This window comes from Mustela erminea, chromosome 2 (assembly GCF_009829155.1).
Source record: "Mustela erminea isolate mMusErm1 chromosome 2, mMusErm1.Pri, whole genome shotgun sequence".
NCBI classification, from domain to species: domain Eukaryota; kingdom Metazoa; phylum Chordata; class Mammalia; order Carnivora; family Mustelidae; genus Mustela; species Mustela erminea.
The window spans coordinates 20,422,205-20,444,118 of NC_045615.1; the positions used below are offsets into that span (position 1 = coordinate 20,422,205).

The following is a 21,914-nucleotide window of genomic DNA, read 5'->3' on the forward strand; positions in this document are numbered from 1 at the left end:
ATCTAAGATTAGAACTTATATTCAACTTGGAAATAATGTCCACCTGCCTTGTTATTTCTATTCTTAATTATTCTTGGGTATCATTGTCATGCAATATTATATTAGTTTTGGGCTTACAATGTGATGATTCAATACTTGTATCCACTGTGAAATAATCACCACCATAAGTCTAGTCACCATCTGTCTCCATAAGAAAGATACAATTTTTTTTTCTTTTGATGAACACCTTCAAGATCCATTCTCCCTCAGCAGCCTTCAAGTATGCTCAACACCTCGACTGGAGTTGCTCTGCTGCACATCACATCCCCATGATCTATTCACTTCACAACTGGAAGTCTGTACCACCCGACCCTGTTCATCCCTTACACTCAACCCCTAACACCCCTTCTCCCTGGCAACTGCCAATCTGTTCATATACATGAGTTTCATTTTGTTTTGTTTGTACAGTTTTTTTCAGATTCTGCGTATAAGTGTCTGCTTAAGTGTTTATCTTTCTCTGCCAGACTTATTTCACTTAGCTTAATACTGTTAAAGTTCACCATGTTGTCCCAAATGGCAAAGTTTTATTCTTTTTTTTTTTTTTATGGCTGAGTACAGTTCCATTGTGTGTGTGTGTGTGTGTGTGTGTGTGTGTGTACACGCACATACACACACTATATCTTGCTCATTCTTCCTATTGATGGAAACAGGTTATTTCCATATCTTGGCTACTATAAATAATGCTGCAGTAAACACAGGGTGCACATACCTTTTCATGTTAGTGTTTACATTTTCTTTAGATAAATATCTAGAAGTGGAATTGCTGGATTATATAGTTCTACTTTCAATTTTTTGAGGAAACTCCATACTGTTTTCCACAGTGGCTATACCAATTTATATTCCCACTATCAGTGCATGAGAGTTCCCCTCTCCATGCCCTTGCCAACATTTGTTTCTTGTCTTTATGATAACAGCCATTTGAGTAGGTGAGAGGTGATACCTCATTAAAGTTTTGATTTGCATTTCTCTGATGATTAGTGATATTGAGCATGGCCTATTGGCCATGTATATGTCTTCTTTGGAAAAATGACTGTTCAGATCCTCTGCCCACTTTTTAATAGATTGTTTGGTTTGTTTATTTATTTATTGCTATTGCATTATGTTTATTTTGGATATTAACTCCTTATCAGATATATGATGTGCAAATATTCTATTTCAGTAGGTTGCCTGCATGTTTTGTTGATAATTTATTTTGCTGTACAGAAGAAACTTTATTTTGATGTAGTCCCCCTTAATTATTTCTGCTTTTATGCCTTTGTTTTTGGAATTAGATCCAGAAAAAAAAAATCACCAAGACATACATCAAAGAGCTTAGGGCCTACCTTCTCAGAGTTTTATGATTTCAGGTTTTACATTTGTCTTTAATCCATTTTGAGTTAATTTTTTCTGCATGGTGTAAAATAGTAGTATAGCTTCATTCTTTCGCATGTAGCTGTCCAGTTCACCTAACCATTTATTAAACAAGCTATCCCTTTCCCATTGTATATTCTTGGCTCTTTTTTTGTACATAAATTGACCATATATATATGTGGGTTTATTTCTGGACTCTCTATTCTGTTCCATTGATCTGTGTGTCTATTTCTATGCCAATACTGTAGTGTTTTTGTGTGTTTGTTTTTGTTTTGTTTTGTTTTAAAGATTTTATTTATTTATTTGACACAGAAACAGAGCACAAGTAGGCAGAACATAGATAGAGGGAGAAGGAGAAGCAGGTTCCCTGCTGAGCTGAGAGCCCGATGCAGGGCTTGATCCCAGGACCCTAGGATCATGACCTGAGCCAAAGGCAGACACCCAACCAACTGAGCCACTAAGACTCCCTATTTTTGTTTATTTTTTAAAAGATTTTACTTATTTGAGACAAACAGAGAGTGAGAGAGTGAGCACAAGCAGCGGGGAGGGAATGAGCAGGGAATCTGGTGTGGGGCTTGATCCCAGGACCCTGAGATCATGACCTGAGCCAAGGCAGATGCCCAACCAACTAAGCCACCCAAGCACCCCCATACTATTTTGATTATTATATATTGATTGATTGAAAGATTTTATTTATTTATTTGAGAGAAACAGAGATAGTGGCAGAGATAATGAGAGAAAGAGAGCACAGTGGAAAGAGAGGGAGAAGCAGGCTCCCCAATGGGCAGGAAGCTTGATGCAGGGCTCAATCCCAGGACCGTGGGATCATGACCTGAGCTGAAGGCAGAAATTTAACCAACTGAGCCACCCCAGGTCCACTGATTATTACAGATTTATAATACAATTTGAAATTAGGGAGCATGATGACTCCAGCTTTGTTTTTCTTTCTCAAGATTGCTTTGACTATTCAAGGTCTTTTGTGGTTCCATATACATTTTACGATTGTTCTAGTTCTGTGGAAAAATCTCATTCAGATTTTGATAGGGATTGCAGTAAACATGTAGACTGCAGTGGGAAGTATGGACATTTTAACAATATTAATTCTTCCAATCCATGAACACAGAATATCTTTCCATTGATTTGTGTTTATTTCATTAATGTCTTATATTTTTCAGTGTACAAGACTTTCTACCTCCTTGGTTAAATTTAATCCTAGATATTTTATTCTTTTTGATGCCATTATAGATGGGATTTTTTTCCTTTTTTCTTTTAAAAAGTTTTTTTTTTTTTTTTTTTTTGAGAGAGAGAACAAGTGAGTGGGGGAAGAGCAGAAGGAGAGAATCTTTCAAGCAGACTCCCTGCTGAGCACAGGACCCAATGTAGGGCTTGATCCCATGATCCATGAGCTCATGACCTGAGCTGAAACCAAGAGTCAGGTGCTTAATCAACTGAGCTACCCAATGTCCTGGGACTGTTTTCTTAATTATTCTTTCTAATAGATTGTTGTTAGTATATAGGAATGCAACAATTTTTCTTATGTTAATTTGTATGCTAAAACTTTACTGAATTCATTTATTATTTCTAATAGTTTTTTGGTGGAGTCTTTAGGATTTTCTGTATATTAAGTCATGTTGTCCACAAATAGTGAGTGTTTTACCTCTTTTTTCCAGTTTGGATAGCTTCATTTCTTTTTCTTGCCCAGTTGCTGTGGCTAGGACTGCCAATACTATGTTAAATCAAAGTGGTGAGAATGTTCTTCATGAAGGCCGCCAGCTTTTGAACATCCTCAATCGTGACAGCATTATACAGAGAGGCCCGGATGCCTCCCACAGACCTATGTCCTTTCAAGGAGATCATATTGAGTTAAAGAGCTTTATCAAGAAATCTTTTTTCTAAAGCATCGTCTCCTTTGGCATTGCCAATGCGGAATGGAATATTCATCTTGCTTCTATACTTGGGCTCCACTGGACATACATAGAATCCTTGAGAATTATCAATAATATCATAAATCATCTGCGATTTGATGGTGCTGAGCTTCTCCATGGCTGCGGCCCCGCCATTGTTCTTAATCCACTCCAGGACCAAGCCCATGACGTAGATGCTGAAGCACGGGGGCGTGTTGTACAAGGAGCCGTTTGCAGCCTGTACTTTGTATTCCAGGATCGAGGGGCACTCCCGGAGCGCGAACCCCAGCAGGTCCTCGCGGATGATCACTACGGTGACCCCAGCAGAGCCCACGTTCTTCTGTGCACCGGCAAAAATCACGCCAAACTTGGAAACATCCACTGGCTTGGAGAGGAAGTTTGAGGACATGTCGCAAACCAGCACTGCCCCCTTGACGTCAGGGATGAAATCAAACTCCACTCCGTGCACGGTCTCGTTGGCGCAGTAATACACATAGGAAGCGTCCGGGCTGAGGTTCCAGCTATGAACACATCTTGACCAGTATATACTCTGCCCTTGAACAGTGTATAAAATCTAAAGTAACTTGGGAATGAGGACAGAAACCTAGCAAACATGGCATTTTTCTCGAGTGAACGTGCTTATTACAGATCTCAGTTTTTTTTTTTTTTAAATAACGACAGCAGAACATCCACAGCTCTGCAAAGCTGGTGGGTTTAACGGCCTCCACCTTAATTCTCACGTGAACTGGAAGCATTTAAAAAAAAAAAAAAATCTCCCTTTAGCTTTTCTAGCGAATTCTAGCTAACTTTGTCTTTGCTGCTACTTTTTCTAGTTAGATCTCAATATTCAAACCTGCCTGTGGCCTTAATGATGCAAATTGAAGTTACTGATTTCTGGAGACACTCAGGCAGGGCACGGAGGCTGGGTGAGGACCGGGATTCAACAGGTGCTGAGTCTTGATCCTTTACAAAATGACATGGTGGCGTCTCCTGGGTTCTGCACCTGGTAATTCGGGTCCACACTGCCTGTGTGGTGATGTTTAGGGGTTCCAGGCTCAAGGGCAAGCTGGGGGATCTTTCTTTATCCTGTTACTCTCGTTAAAGAGATAAAAGTGACATACTATATGTTCACATAGCAAAGTCTGTTTTTAATACCAAATAGTTTATATCTCTGTGCAGTCTGTTTCTAATAATACGGTTCTTGGGGATGCACATAGAGACTAAAGAGAATTTGTTAGAATCCTTAACCTCACGTATTACGGGTTAACGCTTGCAACGGTGTGTCCCTTCTCTCTCTCTTCTCTCTCCAAAATACCTGCTTCACAGGGTTTAGAAGTTCTCTGATTTCCTTTTATGTTCCTTTTAGTGGATAGAAGAGAAGGTTGCTTGGTTGCTATGTTCTTTTTTTTTTTTTTTTTCGGTTAAGCTGTTAAATTAAAATTCTCTGTTAAGCTCCCTTCTCGTTGGTTCACTTGACAGTTTTTTATAGTGTTTGACCAGTGATGCTGTGAGTTCTGGAGAACCTTCGCTGAAGAGTTTTTTCCCTGTTGTTTGTCCATTGTCAGTATTTCTCTTGACTGTGTGGAAGACATGAAAGTCCTAAAACATCTAAACGTTTGTCAATAAATTTCCTTACCTGCTAAAAAAAAAAAAAAAAAAAAAAAAGTGGTGAGAATGGGAATCCTTGTCTTGTTCCTGATTTTAGAGAAAAAGTTTTCAACTTTTCACTATTGAATATATTAGCTGTGGCCTTGTCATATATGGTCTTTACTATGTTTGACATTCATTCCCTCTATATCCTTACTTTCTTAAGAGTTTTTTTTTTATCATAAATGGATGTTGAATTTTGTCAAATGATTTTTTTCTGCATCTATTGAGATGATTATATGATTTTTATCCTACATTTTGTTAATATGGTGTATCATGTTGATTTTTTTGATTTCCCCTTTAATTTCTCCTATCCTTGACCCACTGGCTGTTCAGTAGCATGTTGTTAAATCTCTCTATATTTGTGATCTTTCTGGTTTTTTTTCCTTTGTAATTCATTTTTGGTTCATACCATTGTAGTTAGAAAAGCGGTTTTATTTGATTTCAATGTTCTTAAATTTATTGAGACTTGTTTTGTGCTGTAACATATGATCTGTTGTGAAGAATATTCCCTGTGCATTTGAGAAGGAATGTCTATTCTGCTGCTTTTTATGGAATGTTCTGTGTATATCTATTATGTGCAACTTGTCTAATGTGTCACTTAAGGATGATGTTTCCTTATTGATTTTCTAACTGAGTGATCTATTTTTTGATGTAAGTGGGGTAATAAAATCCTCTATTTTTGTTGCAATGATCTCAATTTCTTCCCTTAAATCTTTTAATATTTGCTTTAGATGTTTAGGTGCTCCTATATTAGGTGCATAAATATTTACAAATGTCATATCTTCCTGTGGGATTGATCCCTTCATCATTATGTAATTCCCTTCTTTGTATTTATTACAGTGTTTGTTTTAAAGCTTATTTTGTCAAATGTAAGTTTAGTCATCCCAGCTTTCTTTTGGTTTCCAATTGTATGAAACATTTTTTTTATCCCTTCACTTTCAGTCTAAGTGTATCCTTACCTCTAAAGTGAGTCTCTTATAAGCAGCATATAGATGGGTCTTTATTTTTTTGTTATTCATTTAGCAACATTGCGACTTTTGATTGGAGAATTTAGTTCATTTACAACTAAAGTAATTATTGACAGGTATGTGCTTATTGCCATTTTTAAAATTGTTTTCTGGCTGCTTTGTAGTTCCTCAGTATTCCTCTTCTTCTTTTGCTCTCTTCCCTGGTGGTTTGATGACTTTCTTTAGTGTTATGCTTAGATTCCTTTCTTATTATCTTTTGTGTATCTACTATAGGTTTATGCTTTGTGGTTACCATGAGGGCCACATATAACAGCTTATGTAAATAACACTTTATTTTAAAAGTTAATAGCAACTTAAGTTAGAACACATTCTAAAACTCTACGGCCTCCCACTCCACCTCTTAGTTTTTGATGTCATATTTTACATCTTTTTATTTTTTATATTCCTTAACTAATAGTTATTTTTACTAGTTTTGTCTTTTAACCTTCATAAGAGTTTTATCAGTGACTAACCTGTTACCTTTACTATATATTTACCTTTACAAATGAGATTTATACTTTAATATATTTGCTATATTGTTATTAATTCATGCTTTTTTCCCTTTTAGCTTAAAGTAGTTCCTTTAACATTTCTTTTAAAGTCGGTTTGTGTTGATGAACTTCTCTAGTTTTTACTTGTTGGGAAAACTTTGTATCTCTCTTTCAATTCAAAATGATAACCTTGCTGGGTCAAATATTTTTGGCTGCAAATTTTTTCCTTTCAGCTTTGAATATATTATTAGCCTTCTTCTCACCTGCAAAGATTCTGTTGAAAAATCTACTGATAGTCTTTGGGGTTTTCCTTGTATGTAACAACTTGCTTTTCTTGTCATCCTTTTAAAATTCTCCCTTTATCTTTAACTTTTGATATTTTAATTGTAATGTATTTTGGTGTGGATCTTTTTGGGTTCATCTTACTTGAATCTATCTGGGATTCCTGGATATTGGATGTCTGCTTTTCCCCCATGCTAGGTAAGTTTTCAGAGATTTATTTCTTCAAATGAGTTTTCTCCCCCTTTCTCTCTCTCTCTGTTCTCTTCTGGGACCCTTACATTATAAATATTATTCTGTTTGTTGTTGTCTCTAAGGTCTTCTGAGCTATCTTCCCTTTTTAAAATTCTTCTTTCTTTTTGCTACTCTATTTGGGTGAGTCCCACTGCCCTGTCTTTTAGATCACTGATCCTTTCTTCTGCTTCACCTAGTTTGCTGTTGAATCACTTTGGTATATTTTTCCCTTCAGTTATTGTATTCAGCTCTGTGACTTCTGGGCTTTCTTATATTTTTTATCTCTTTGGTAAAGTTCTCACTATGTTCATCCATTCTTCTCCCAAGTTGTTGAGCACCTTAATTACATTACTTTTGATTGTTTATCAGGTATATTACTTATCTCCATTTCATTAAATTTTTTTCTGAGGTTTTATCTTGCTTTTTCATTTGGATCATAATCCTCTGTTTCCCCATTTTTCTTGATTCTCTACATTTGTTTCTACATATTAGGTAAAACACTACCTCTTCCAATCCTGAAGGAGTAGACTTGTATAGGAGGTGAAACTTGTTGTTCAACATTGCTTTAGCTCTTGGTTGTCTCTTGAACCTTTGTTATTACCTAAACAACCTGGTTTATTTTTGATAGGTCCCAGGTGTTGAAGTGTGCTGAAACCTGTCAGTTTTCCAAAGGGAGGGATCTCAGTCATCAACTACTTTCAGGCTAATTAGAAGACAGATGGTCAGGCAGCAGCTTTAAAGTATTCAAATATAAATAGTTCTGTGGGTCTGTCATTATAAATCCTGCTGACCTTCAGACCAGGTGACCTGGAGGTGTGCCTTGGGTGACAGTTGCAAAACGTGGGGCTTCAGATGAGTGTGTACTTTCTGTGAGACATTACTGCACTGTAAAAAGGCCCAAAGAATCCAGAAAGATGGACCTGCAAGACTACATTCCCTGAGAGCCCATTTGCAGCCCTAGGTGTGTGGGAAACTTGAAGTTTGCCCTTCAGACTTGTGTCTGAATAAATGAGCATCTTCCAGAGAAAGATTGGGAGTGTTTCAGTCTTCTATCTCTGTAGTACCCTTGGGATGTTAACCCGATGTTAACTGTCTCTGTTACAGTCCCATGGGTCCCAGGAATGCAGCCCCTCTGGCTATCAGAGCCAGATGACTGAGGAATATCTGCTGTGTAGATTTCATGTGTCCAACAGTTTTAACAAGACAGCAGGAAAGCACAGAGCTGGGGCACACTTGCTTGAGCTATCATGATAGAGAAAGAGTACAAAAATGGTACCCACCAGTGTCTCTGTCCCTGGAGAGAGTCCCATTGGCCTCTGCCTCTCTGGCATATGCTTTAAGATTAGCAAACTTCACATATAGTCTATGTACTTTTCAAATTGCTACTTTTATGCTTGACCCAGGGCTAAGTTAGTCTGCATACAAGCTCTTTAAGAGAAGTACTCTAGTCCCTACAGCCCATTGGGTTTCGTGGATGTGAGCCTTATTGGTTTTCAAACCCAGATATTTTGGGGGCTTCTCTCTCCATTGCAGGTATCAGGGATTGGGGTGCCTGATGTGAGGAATGAACCCCTCATTCCTTGGGGAGAAGTTACAGATTTGTGAAATCACTCCCAATTATGGATTGCCATGTTGCAGGTGGGGTTTTGATAAAAATGCATCTCATTTCTCCCACTCATCTAGAGGTGGCTCTTCTACCATTTGTTGTAAAGGAGCTGTTAGCTAGTTTTCAGATCTTATTCAGAAGGAACTGTTCCATAGGTAGCTATAGATTCAGTGTGTCTATGGGAGGTGAGTTCAGGATCTTTAAATGCCACCATCTTGGATGCCCTCTCTCAAGCTGCCTTTAAACACTGACTAAAATTAAATATTTTGTCTACGTGCTATTTTTCTATGATCTGTATGGAAATAAACACAGCAGCTTTGAGTAAAAACTGCATCGTTAAGCCACAGCCTTTGATCTATACTAAATATTTAATAAAACCAGTCTTCAAATGTCAAAAAAGAGGGGTGAGTTTTATGGTATATGGCTTATATCTCAATAAAGCTGTTATTTTTAAAATAATACCTTTAAAAAGTTTATAAAAGGTGAATAGTAGTTTGTTCTTGCAAGTATCCCGTAGCTGTGAAATCTTAGGTGTCACTAAAGTCATCTACATAAGTTATTATAAATATACTGGCAAAATGCTTAGAATGACATAGCTCTACCACAGTGCACTACCAGAGTGCTTAGCATATACTAAGCTTCCTATATTTTTAAATAAAGGAATGGTTGAAAATTTGAGAAAGGAAATGCTTATGCAATACTCATAAGAATTAAGCTCCCAGATAAATTGTGAGTATATCAGCCATTGGATGTTTGGAGTCCATGACTGTCAACTCTTGTCTCCTGATATTTTGGTAACATCAAGAACCTCTTTCTATTTCAGTAACTTCCTTGAGAGACTATCAAATGCCCTACAATGTGCTGGGGAATATGGTTCCTGCCCTTAAAGTGTTTCATTGTCAATCTGGAGATAAATTCATACATAGAATTAACTGAGATAGGTACTATAAACTGTCTAAAGTGCTTTAAAACCTAGAGCACATTTATTTGAATATCTTCACAAAAGCAAGTCTAGTGTTTGGGCGTAAACTTAGTCTTAAAAGGGAGCCAAACAGATTGGGAGTCAAATCCAGTGAATATAATTGCCATCTCAAAGTATCCATATACATTTGGGGCACCTGGGTGGCTCAGTGGGTTAAGCCACTGCCTTCGGCTCAGGTCATGATCTCAGGGTCCTGGGATCAAGTCCCGCATCGGGCTCTCTGCTCGGCAGGGAGCCTGCTTCCCCCTCTCTCTCTCTCTGCCTGCCTCTCCATCTACTTGTGATTTCTCTCTGTCAAATAAATAAATAAAATCTTAAAAAAAAAAGTATCCATATACATTTGAAAAATTATAACGTGTATCATGGGGAACATCTTTGAATTTTAAACTGCATAAAATGTTTAGTGTGCTTAGAAATTCACAGGTTCTTTGCTCTACTCCTGTGTTTCTTTATCCTCCACCCTTACACAGATCTTCAGTGTAAGTTAAAAGTTGCTGCTAACTATTTCATCTTTTCCCAAATGTTTCTCCCTCCCTAGCATCTAGGACTCGTGGCCAATCTCCATTCTTTTTCTCCTATATCTCTCATTTTCCTAGATACTACACTGACACTGAGGTCTCTGCCTGCCCAAAGTTGGCTGTTTCTAGAGTTCTATCCCAGGCATTCCTTTACTCTTCATTAAAAGCCTACTGTGAGCAATTTTATTTCCTACTATGCCATGCCCTAACTCCTACATGCATATGTCTGGCAAATCCATATTTCTAGCCCCAATTTCCCCCCCTGTGCTTCATATCCATATTTCTAGTTGTCCAGACATACGAAGCATGGAAAGGAAGATAATTTCCTTTAGGTGATGTCATCTAATGATGAGGCTAACGGCAATTTTGGAATTCCTCTTTAGGAAATTCCTGCATAGTATAGTAGTGTAAAGTATTCATAAGAAATTTACTGAATTTTGTTTCAAAAATGAGGTTACCCATAGGGATTATTTACTGCATTTTCTCAGTGTGCCTCTAAATTCTTTTGGCTCTTTCCAGAGACAATGCTGTGCTGCTATTTTGAGTATCTGTGTGTGTGTGTGTGTGTGTGTGTGTGTGTGTTTGTGTGTGTGTGTACACGTATACATTTTGATAAACATATCAAAAGCATATGCCACAAGCTCAGAAATCATTTCAAAAGAGTATAATTTTAAATAGGTTGTGTCAGGATTAGAGGTATCAACTTGCATAACTTCCCAAGAGTTGATGAGAATACTATTCATTTTCATAGATAAGCTAAGGTATGTTTGCAAAAATAAGTTAGATTGCATTAAAGATTTATTTAGTTTATTTGTGAGAGAGAGCAAGGACATGCGGCGGGTGGGGCAGAGGGAGAAGGAGACAAGCAGGCTCCCTGCTGAGTGCAGAGCCTGAGGTGGGGCTCAGTCCCGGGACCCTGAGATCACGACTTGAGCTGAAATCGAGAGTTGGAGGCTTAACCAACTGAACTGCCCAGGCAACCCGCTAAGTTACTTTTTGAAAATCTTCCATTGTGCAATGAGTGAAATGCCATAATGTGAACATACACTCTGCAAGGCAGATGGCATGTAAAGACCCTGGCTTTTAGGGAAACAGGTTAAAGAACTAACACTTTCTGTTTACCTGAGTGCCCAGTACTATTGGATGCTTTCTTTTTTTCTTTTCTTATTGGTAAAAGAATACTCTGTGTTTCAGAAGTACAATGGAGTTTCACATTCCTGAAGTTGTGAATATTGCTGTTTATGAGTCTCTTCTCATTTTTTCATAACAAAATCATGAATAGTTTTCTTCCGCATTTAGGCATAGCTCAATTCTCCAGAAAAACTATGAGGAATATTTCAAATGCAGACATGGAGTAAAGTACCATGAGAGGTGCACTTACAAATTTAAATACTTGTTTTGTGGGACAACTAAAATGGTATTGAGAGAGCTGGAGATTATAAAATTATTAATAAATAAAATAGCACACTATTTAGAATTTTGAGCAAACTTGTGTTTCTAGGACTAAAAATGTTTTATCAAATTGATGTGAACTCTCCAAGCTCTTTCTTGGACTGTAATATTCAATAAAAAAAGTTGATAAAAGAAAAAATAAAGGAGAGTCTTCTTTGCATATCACTTTTAAACCTCAGGGAAAAATTATTATTTTTATTTAGTTAAAATGGACTCACTGAAGGTTATTTATGTTCATGTTCCTAAAAGCTAATGTTTTTTTGATGGAAGTACATTTTGGATTATGTTCGGCCTGATGAGGATTGTTAAATTACAACATACACAAACAAAAAACTGAGTTCAGTGAGCAAGAAATGCAAAACAGTATAAATAAAACTATTGGTGGGTGAGTCCCATTGTTTTTCTCCCAAAGTAGTAATAGATTTCCAAAAAAATATCTTAAATTATTTGGAACTTGCTCTAAAAATAATGCTAGAGAAAAAGTCTTTCTAGTACAAAGTATATACTCCACTCAATGAAGGTTTAGCTCTACAGCCAACAAAAATTGTTACTACAGCATATGAGATGTACATATCACATGGTGCTTAAAGGATTTCTAAATTTCAAAGTTGGCAACAGAATTAGAAGTGAATCTCTCTTTGGAAGGGAAAGAATCAAATATTTCCTTATAGAAGAGCCACAGATTATTTGTCTAAGTTAAAGGACAAGGTTAAAATGTTAGACAAATATTAATTCCAGTTTTCTATATGCAGTGCACAGGTGCAACTTGAACAGCATATTATATGGTATAATCATTAAATTCATTCAACCAGACCTTAGAGAGTTAAAAACATATATTCTGAGGAACAGGACTCCTCGGTCCAAAGGATGAGAATGAAACAGTGCAGAATATTTGTGTATCAAGGTGATTCCAGTTTCCAACTGGGAAAACAGGACTGTTAACACCCACATCCCCTGACAACTGTCCAATTATGTATATCACACTTGGCCTACTGTTTGCAGTAGAAGTAATCAATAAAGGATGTGGTTGAGTGAACATAGATTTTGGTTGAACCAATGCATGAAAACTTAATCATTTACTCAGAGAGAAGAAATCAAATAGAGCAGAGATGAAACAGCCACTAAGGGGATTGTTGATTGTGCCACCAAGTTTGTGGGCCACAGATGAAAGTAATAAGGCAAATGGAATCAGTGACAGGAGAAAATGTAAAAAGCTATTCTTAATTTCATGAATTAATAGAAATGTTTTGATGTATTTTTGGGGTGTCATTTTTAGGAAATTTCGCATCAAAGCCTGGATATTCCATTTTAAAGAATATATGAAAATTACTAGGGCATGTCATTTCTCTCAAGCAAAAAGAAATTAATTTTCAGCTATAACAGAAAGGTAATTTTCACACTTGAAACTTTGTACTGATTGATTGAAAGATCTCCACTGTGGAAAGTTTTCTGGGGAATAATTTAACCAGAGTTTGCAAGAAAATTTACAATGAGTATGGAATAAACCCAGAGATAGGCTAGTTGTGACCAGCGTGTCTTGACCAATTCTCATTTTTGTGATTTTTTCCCCTTCTTTTCAAAAGTCATCGTAATTATTCACAGAGTCTCAGCATTTCAGTAAAATGAGTTATTTCAGTAAATGAGGCAAAAAAAAAAAATAATGCCGTAAAGAAAACAGGGATTTTGCTCTCTGTATTTACTAAAATTGTCTGTCTGTGTTAATAATAATATTTACTTGGTAATTTCTCAACTCACTCACTCTCTTTTTGTTTTATGGACCATAATTCTGGCTTTTATAGCTGTGTCATAGGCAATTTTTATCATTTGAGACTATCGACCCCCCTTTTCTTCACCAGTATTCCAAGTGGGGCGGGGAAAGATATTGTAATGCTTATTTTCTGTTACGCTCCTTAACCCCTTGTGCAATTAATATTATTCAGAACAATGGCAAAAATAACAAACACTGTTCACTATTAAAAGCTTCATCAATAACTCTAATGGATGGCTGGGTCCAGCATTACCAAATGGACAACTCTGTATTACCAAGTCCTTAGTCTTGAGGGAATATGGTGTGTTTTTCAATTGAAGGCTTAGTATAAATTCTTATAACCATTTTAGAAGCTTCTAGCCTTAGAGATTATTCACCTTTCATGCATGCTCAGCTGATAGCCTTAGACACACACTTATGCTAGACATGGCTATCCTCTTCCATTTCCATTTCCTTTAAAGAGATAAAATATATTTATAGAGATAGGGCTACCATTAGTGAAACTTGTCCAATTGCACAGGTTAGGAAAAAGAGATTTAGAGAAGATGTAAAGCTTCATGTGTGGCTTGATTTATTTCTCTTCTGCCTCTCCCATAATTTCCTCTATTTTGGTTGTGCTTCATTTCTTGAATGTTGCTGCTAATCTGAGGGCAGTTTAGGACTTTGAAAGGGGTGTGTGTGTGTGTGCATGTGCACGCGCGTATGTATTAAGGAACACCAAGCCCTTATAAAGTTAATTTTTTTTAAATGACCACAAAAGTGTATCAATGCAATTTTAGTAATCAGTGGACTTGATTGATTAAGTCTTCTTAGATAACTAGCGTGTGTTGTCTACCTGAAGAGAGCATTTGTTTTTGAAATATCTGTCTCTTGAGTTATTTGGCACAAATGGTAAAAGAGTATGCAGCAGCTTACAGTCCCCTGGATGCTACCCCATAACCAGTAACCATGCTGCAAAATGGTAGATTTGCACTGGAAAGCTTGCAGTGTCTCTGGGGTACTTGTTTCCTATGGCCCCAGAAGAAGCATCTCCTGTACTCCTTTGTGTATTACATAACATTATAAAACTAAGAATCCAGGTCTACCATACAAATCATTGATGGCTTCATCTGGTACTTAGTAGATGGGAATTCTTATAAGGGCAATTTGTTTCATTGGGTATAAAAATGAGGTGTGGGGGGGTCAATCTTCCTGCCTATTTATTACATGTTTGCCCCAAGACAGGTTACTAGACTGCTGGAATAGAACTGTTCCCATTTCTGCCAAAAACTCATCCTTCTTTATGATATATCAAATATAGCTGTATCCTTTGCCACACCTAAGCCCCAAATAACACTTTAGCAGCCAAATGAAAACATGAAATTGCCTGTCTGTTATTGTTGCCAAGATTTAGCAGATAACTGTTCCACTCTCTCAGCTTTTATCACATAAGCCAGGAATTCCGATCCTTGAGTGGAGATTAAAATATTCTAAGAGAGACACTTGTCTTTAACAGGTGAGAATTATTTTAAGATAATCTCATGCATCCAGACGTTTAAGAAATAAAAACTATCAGTAACCAAAGTGGCATTCCAACCCTTATGACACAGTAAGTACTCAAGATATGTTTGTAAAAATTATTTTGTAAACATGTTAAGGGATGCATTTATTTAACTGTACAGGCTTAGGCCAGGTCTGCTACTACAAAGCAAGGCAAATACTCCAACCATTTTCTACTGATTCTGAGCCATGTTAACAACAGAGTCAAGTAATTTAGAAATCAAAATGAACTGCACCAAAGAGTTGGGGTGTTCCAAATAGACATTAAATTGAAAACTTCTAAATCTCTCCTTTGTGTTCAAACATCTGCTTCCTTCCAGTTGTTACATGGAAAGTAAAAGTTTAAGGGATAGCTGGGTTGATTTTCCAGAGGTTTGTTATCAATCTCCACTTGGAAGAACCATAACACTCATCGGTCACTTGCTTTACCCATGGCTGACCCTGCCTTCCTGGGGTAAATACCCTTACTTTCCTTATAGATATATCTGTGTCCCTAACCACTTCTAGCGATGACAGCATTGTCTTTTATTTGGTGCTTTGTAGGTACCTTTCATTTTGTTGGCATGGGTATTTTGATATTTAATTATTTATTAATGATTATTATATTGGCAATGGTAATTATATAATGATGATGTACTTTCAGCTCACTAGGCATTTAATCTTTTAAATGCCTTTTAAATAACAATTTTATCTTTTTTATTTTTTTACTATTTTATCTTTTAAAACACTTCTTTGTATGTGTTTACAAGTTGAAATACAGGAATTAGAATTTGACACACTCTTTATCTGTCCTTTTTCTTCTTATTATCACTACTAACTACTACTACTACCAGCACACAACCATTATTAAAAAGCCGTATCTTCAGTATAAGATAACATACAAAAACCAAGGCCTTAATTTTGATGACTTTTCTTATTCTACCTTGAATTAAATAATATTGCAACATAAATGCAATAATTAAATGGAACACACAATGTTCACAATACGAGTAAAGGGTAAATATGTTTTCCATGGAAAAATCTGTTGTTCAGCTATATTTTTATTAAATTTTCTGTTTTAAATGAAATAGAGGGGATACCGTTCTCGCATTCCGTTGTTTATCCAGATACGTACACTCGAAGGAAGGATGTCTTCATGGAAGAAGCAAGACTGAAGCATAAATGAAAACTTTCCTCCAAGAAGAGATCCGGAAAGGTTACGGTGAGCTACAGTTACTGAAGCGTACTATATATTTCTGTGCTCTCTGCTTTTTTAACCTATGAGATGTGACCTGATTTTTCCCTTTCATTCAAGGTTCTCACTAAACTTACAGAAAATCAAAAATAAAACAGTACAAAGGAGGCACAGACAAAGAAGAGTTTAGGTGCATATTTTAAAATGCCACATTGGTTTAAAATAACTTACGATGAAAGGGTCACTTAAGAAGGGCACTGCTTAAAATTTAAGCAGGCAGTAATGGAAAGCGACAGACCTCAAACAATTTAAGTCTTTCACAGCTGAGTGAATTCACAGTGACAGCAAGACAAGGATGTGCTAACTTACCTCTGCAGGACCTTGGCTATTGCTTCATAGGCTCTCCCCAGGCTGAGATCATCATCCAGGTCTGTGGAGATTTTACTGCAAGTGTTAAGGACCTATCAGGAAAAGAAATACATATTAAATATACAGCACGGCCAGATACACTGATGTTTCATTTCATAACAGAAAAGCTGAAAATTAATAGTTGTTTTTAATGTCTCCATAAAATATTTTTTTTATTAAAAATTCATGTTGGTTTGGTTTATTTTTATCTATAGCATAACTTGTTTCACAGCAATGTCTTTAAGCCATGACAGTGAGGTCTTACTTTTGTAAAAATAATTCTTTTCTTGCACAATCCCAAATCTTCCAATTTATAGAACTTAGGTGTGAATAAATAATTGAATGGTTTACAACATTATTTTAAAATATGGTACTATTATCTAAGGTAATAGAAGGCAGATTATAATATTCTACTGGGGTAGCTTACATATCACTTTTCTTTCTATAAATAGCTGTTTTGAAAAGCGTGAATTTAGGTGCTAGGCAATTTCTAAATCTATCATTTTATTAGATGCATATCTCACAGTTTGTGCGTGTATTTGGTATACACTAAAAATATTTCTTAAAAATGTACTTCATTACCAACAATCTCTTCAATAATCAAAAGATTATGGCTGCCACCGCCAAACATATGATCTTAATTTAATTTAACACGGACACCATCTTTATGGCATAATTTCCCTTTTTCTTCTTTTTCTCTTTCAGTGGCCAGAAGGAGGAAAATATGTAAAAGAAAATTTCTATTCTTTCTTCTTCCTTCATTGTTACTTGACCCAACCTATTACACACATGAGGACACAGGAAATCTCCAAAGACCTCTATGGAAATCCTTTCTGCACATTTTCTAAGACAGAATTAGTGAAAGTCATTTGACAGCATTTGGAGAGAGAGTCAGGCTGAGGGGGGACTGAATATGCGCGGTGTGCTACTGCCTGAATTAGGCGGCTTTGGAGATTTAAGTATGAGAGGCAGTCTTGATATTTGACTTGACTTTCCTAGGGTTCATGTTTGGAAATAATTTCAATGAGGCCATCATGATACCTTATTTTTTTTTTTCTTTAAAGATTTTATTTATTTATTTATTTGACAGACCGAGATCACAAGTAGGCAGAGAGGCAGGCAGAGAGAGAGGAAGGGAAGCAGGCTCCCTGCTGAGCAGAGAGCCCGATGTGGGGCTCAGTCCCAGGATCCTGAGACCATGACCTGAGCTGAAGGCAGAGGCTTAACCCACTGAGCCACCCAGGTGCCCGTGTACCCAATAAATTTTGCATGTGTGTGTGTGGTTTATAAGTGCTTGTTGGAACGCTGGTATCAAAACTTACTGATACATATTGACCCAGGCTTTTAATTCCTGTTAAACCCACAAAGTTCAAAATTTTGATTCTTATTTTTAAGCCTCTTAATATGCCTTGTATAAAACTAAGAATACCCTCTTCACTTTGTCTTGCATAACTGACAACACCTACATTAAATCTGATATAACTTGACATAGACCTTTCCGAGTGAAGGGGCAGAATTCATGAGTTTTGTGAATTTATAGGAGACCTTATTGAATCCAAATATCAAAATATTTAGAAAGAGACCGTCTAGTGTCTTTTTTGGTTCACACATCTTTATATGACATTCTAGAACTTTAAGATTGAATATTATTATGTTTCCTGCCAAAAACAATTTGTTTACTCAGCAAACACTGTTACTGTGTACCAGGTGCTATGTTAGACCCTAAGAAATCTTAAATAGAAGGGAACATGCTTGCAGCCCTGAAGGCATTTACAGTCTTGTGGTACAGAGGTTTGGGTTGATGCATTGTGTGAATTAGCGATGACCAAAGGCAGGATTCCCCAGGGCTTATACTATACTTATCCCGCATACTCTCCCACGTCCCTGGCTACTTGAAGCAGTACAGGAAGTATCTACAGGCACCCATTATCTTAGGGGTATGACTCTTCACCCTATGGATAGGAGGGCAGGTACCCAAGAAATTACAGGTAAATACTTCAGGGCTGATAACTCCTATCCCACACAAGTATGCGAAGGAGCAAGGGCAAAAACGAACTCAGTCTGGGCTTTTGGTTTTGGCCTCAGGCTTGACTCCACAGAAGCCTCCTCCCAGAGGCAGACATGGTCTACTGGAATGAACACTAAACTCAGAGTAAGAAGATTTGGATTCAAGTCCTAGTTATTTCACACATTTGGTCCAGGAATGCTCTTGGAGAAGACTTCCTCAGAATTGAAAAAGAAAACCTGCTTCTGAGAGGAGTTGTGAGGCCACCAGAAGATGATAGAGAGCGCTACGTAAGCTACATAAGCCACAGGGCAAGACTGTTTGGGAGTCTGTGAACCAGTCATTAGTGAACAGCTCCTCGTAGGGATTTTCCTCCTCAAAGGAAAGGCAACACATCTTAATTTGCAGCTTGAGAGAGTTCATATGTCAGCTTACACGTTTTACCTAAAAATAGGAACTACATAGGCAGTAGGAAGAATTAGTTCATTACTGGCCCAGTAGAGAAACAATGAATGACATGAAATCCAAACTGAAGACCTACAAAGTGCCACCGAGAAGCCCATCTCAATCAGACAGGACCTCTGCTCCTCAGGAGCGTGAGCTTGAGTGGGAGGGCGTACACACACACACAGGAGAATCAGAAGGAGAATACGAGGCAAAATTCAGCAGATTGGGGAATCCTCTAGTCTAATCTAAGAGGAGAAGAAAGGATGTGATTAAAATACAAGGGGAAAACTCATAAAAGTGGAAAAACAACTTGATATTACTAATTGGGTAGAAAATAAAGATGTTTTATATTGCTCTTATGGTAAGCTAACTTACCTGCTTTTTAATTAAAGTAGGCAGGGTATAATTTACAAATGAACAAACAGTAATCAATTTGAATGATCAAATAGTGGAATCTTTTTTACAAAGAATACTTCAAGTGAGAAAATACAGTGCAGATCTGAGGGATCCACTATACTTGACTGAATAGCCCCAGACAAGCATATGTTATAAAAACAAATTCAGGGTCTGGAATGTTAAATTCTATCATCATAAATCAAAGATAAGAGGAGAGGATAAAGACTCTCAGGTGCAAACTATTTGATGAATTAGAAATTCATTATGTATCTTTAAACTGTATTGACAATGAACTTCATAACCTTTGTCAAAAGACAAAAGACAACACCAATTAAGCACAGTACTAGGTAAATTTCAATAAACACCAACCTGTGCATGATGACAAGGTTATCACAGTTGGAAAAATCAGTTCATATTCTTAATAAAAATTGACTGCTAATGGCTACTCAAATTTCTCCAATAATTTCAGTGAATAATGGAGATGAAGCTTTGAAAACTGAAGTTTTAATGTGCTTTGGTGAGTGCTGTGAAGTGTGTAAACCTGGTGATTCACAGACCTGTACCCCTGGGGATAAAAATATATGTTTATAAAAAATAAAAAATTAAAAAAAATAGAAAACTGAAGTTTTAAAGGCTATGGTCTTTATCTTCCCATAAAACTGATTACCTGAAAAGGCATTTTCAAATAAATTCCAAGTTCTTAAAATGATATAATTTCTTCTGGTCACCTAAAAACAAAACTAGTAGAATATGTAGCATAAAAAATGAGAATGTGCAAAAGAATAATGCTGGCAATATGTGACAAATTCTTCGAAGAACTGTTTGCTGTAAAATAAAATTTTAAGGATCATTAATTTCTTTTGCTGCAGTACCCTTCAAGGGAGCATTGGATTTAAGTCAAGATTGTCAACAAAGTGATGGGAGGGATGGTTTGGAGAAAAAGAGAGGGAGAGGGAGACAGAGAGAGAGAGAGAGAGAAAGAGAAAGAGAGAGAGAGAGAGAAGACTAGCCTTGTCCTTCCAGAAGATTATAAGAATAAATTCTGTGCGTGAGCTTTGGCACCTTTAAGGGCAGATACATAAGAAGTCATTATTATGTCTATTAATTTCAAACATCCAATTGTTTTCTATCTACACATGTTGAGGACTTCCAGTGATGAGGATACATCTGTCCTTACAATCCCCTTACTGTAGACAACATTAACACAGAAAAAAAATTCCAACAATAATGGCCGTTATACTTGTTTTCACAGCTGAAATCTGCTTTAAACCACTATGATGACAATCATTCCTGGCCTAACTTTTCCAGATCATGTGGAATTATCTTCTCACCCCTCTGCCAGCCAGCTTTTATAAGAAAACACCGTCCCCTGGCCAATTTGTTTTTAAAACCTTTATGTACTTTAACATTATGGTAGATTCACATGCACTTGTAAGAAATGATACAGAGCGCTCGCATTTATCCCTCACCCATGTAACGTCCCGCCAAGCACAACCAGGAGACTGATGTTGATACAATCCACCCACTTCATTCCGATTTCATGAGTTTTACACATGCTTGTGTGTGTGCACGTGGGTGTTAATTTTATGAGGTTGTATCACATGTATCTATTCCTGTAACCACCACCTCCACTGTCAAGACCTAGAAGAGTTCTCTCACTGTAACAATCCCTCATGTTACCTTTCATTTGTAGTTATGTTTGTTGCTTGGAAGAGAAAGAAGAGAGATGGGGAAAAATATGCTTTTTCTTTCTTCGTTGGGTGAAAGGTCTGCCTTAGAAAACATTCTGAAATACCATGGCGTCTGCCCTGTTCCCTTCTGGTCCACCTCCCTCACCCTGTGTGTCTGCATTTTACTAGGGAAATTTCTTCAGCTGAGTGACACATAGAAGGACAGTAGCTGATTAATGTAGTTCCTATTTAAGTATGAATAACCCAAAGATTACTAACTCCGACAGAAGTTGTAGGTTTTTTTTTTTTTTTTTAGATTTATTTATTTTGAGAGAGAGAGACAGAGAGAGAGCAAGCAGGGAGAGGGGCAGAGGGAGAGAATCTCAAGCAGACTCCCCGCTGAGCACAGAGTCTGCAGTGGGGCTTGATCTCACAATCCTGAGATCATGACCTGAGCTGAAACCGAGAGTTGGACGCTTAACTGCCTGAGCCACCTTGGTAACCCCAGAAGTTACATTTTAAAAAGGATGCTTGCTAGCCCCAAACCCCTTCTTCTGGGTAGAGTTTTAGGCAGCCTAGCAAAATGAAATGAAACAATTCAGAGTGTGTGTGTGGAATAATTTGATTATAAAACAACAACAACAAAAACAGCCAGCCTTCTGGTAAAACTCGGCCTTATGATACGATCATTGAAGCAGGTACTTGTTTTTATAACCTCTTTGGATCTACTTGCATGCCTCAGGTTTTCTAGAAGCTTCACACAATTTTCCACAATCTCCTTATCAAAGTGGTATGGAAGAGAATAATAAAAGGGAGGAGGGGAGACGTGCAGTTGATGATGTGAACATCAGGGACTTGTTAGTCACTGATACCTCAAAGGTAGCACCTTATCACTTTTGCTTTCTTCATAATGCTTAACCTCTATTTATAATAAATAAACATATAATGCAAAGTACTCTTCTAGGTCATTCTATCAGATCATTGGATGTGATTGA

General features: G+C 37.1%; 1 protein-coding gene and 1 pseudogene across 6 annotated transcripts in view; both read right to left on the bottom strand.

The window, feature by feature from the left end:
- Positions 1-21,914, bottom strand: part of TTC29 (tetratricopeptide repeat domain 29) — a 236,286-nt gene that overhangs the window by 91,212 nt on the left and 123,160 nt on the right. For all 6 annotated transcript variants that reach the window (XM_032332464.1, XM_032332460.1, XM_032332461.1 and 3 more), the window contains one exon: positions 16,363-16,454. In XM_032332464.1, the coding sequence (XP_032188355.1) occupies positions 16,363-16,454 (92 nt within the window). The remainder of the gene's footprint in view (positions 1-16,362; positions 16,455-21,914) is intronic.
- LOC116584089 lies at positions 3,121-3,797 on the bottom strand (annotated as a pseudogene).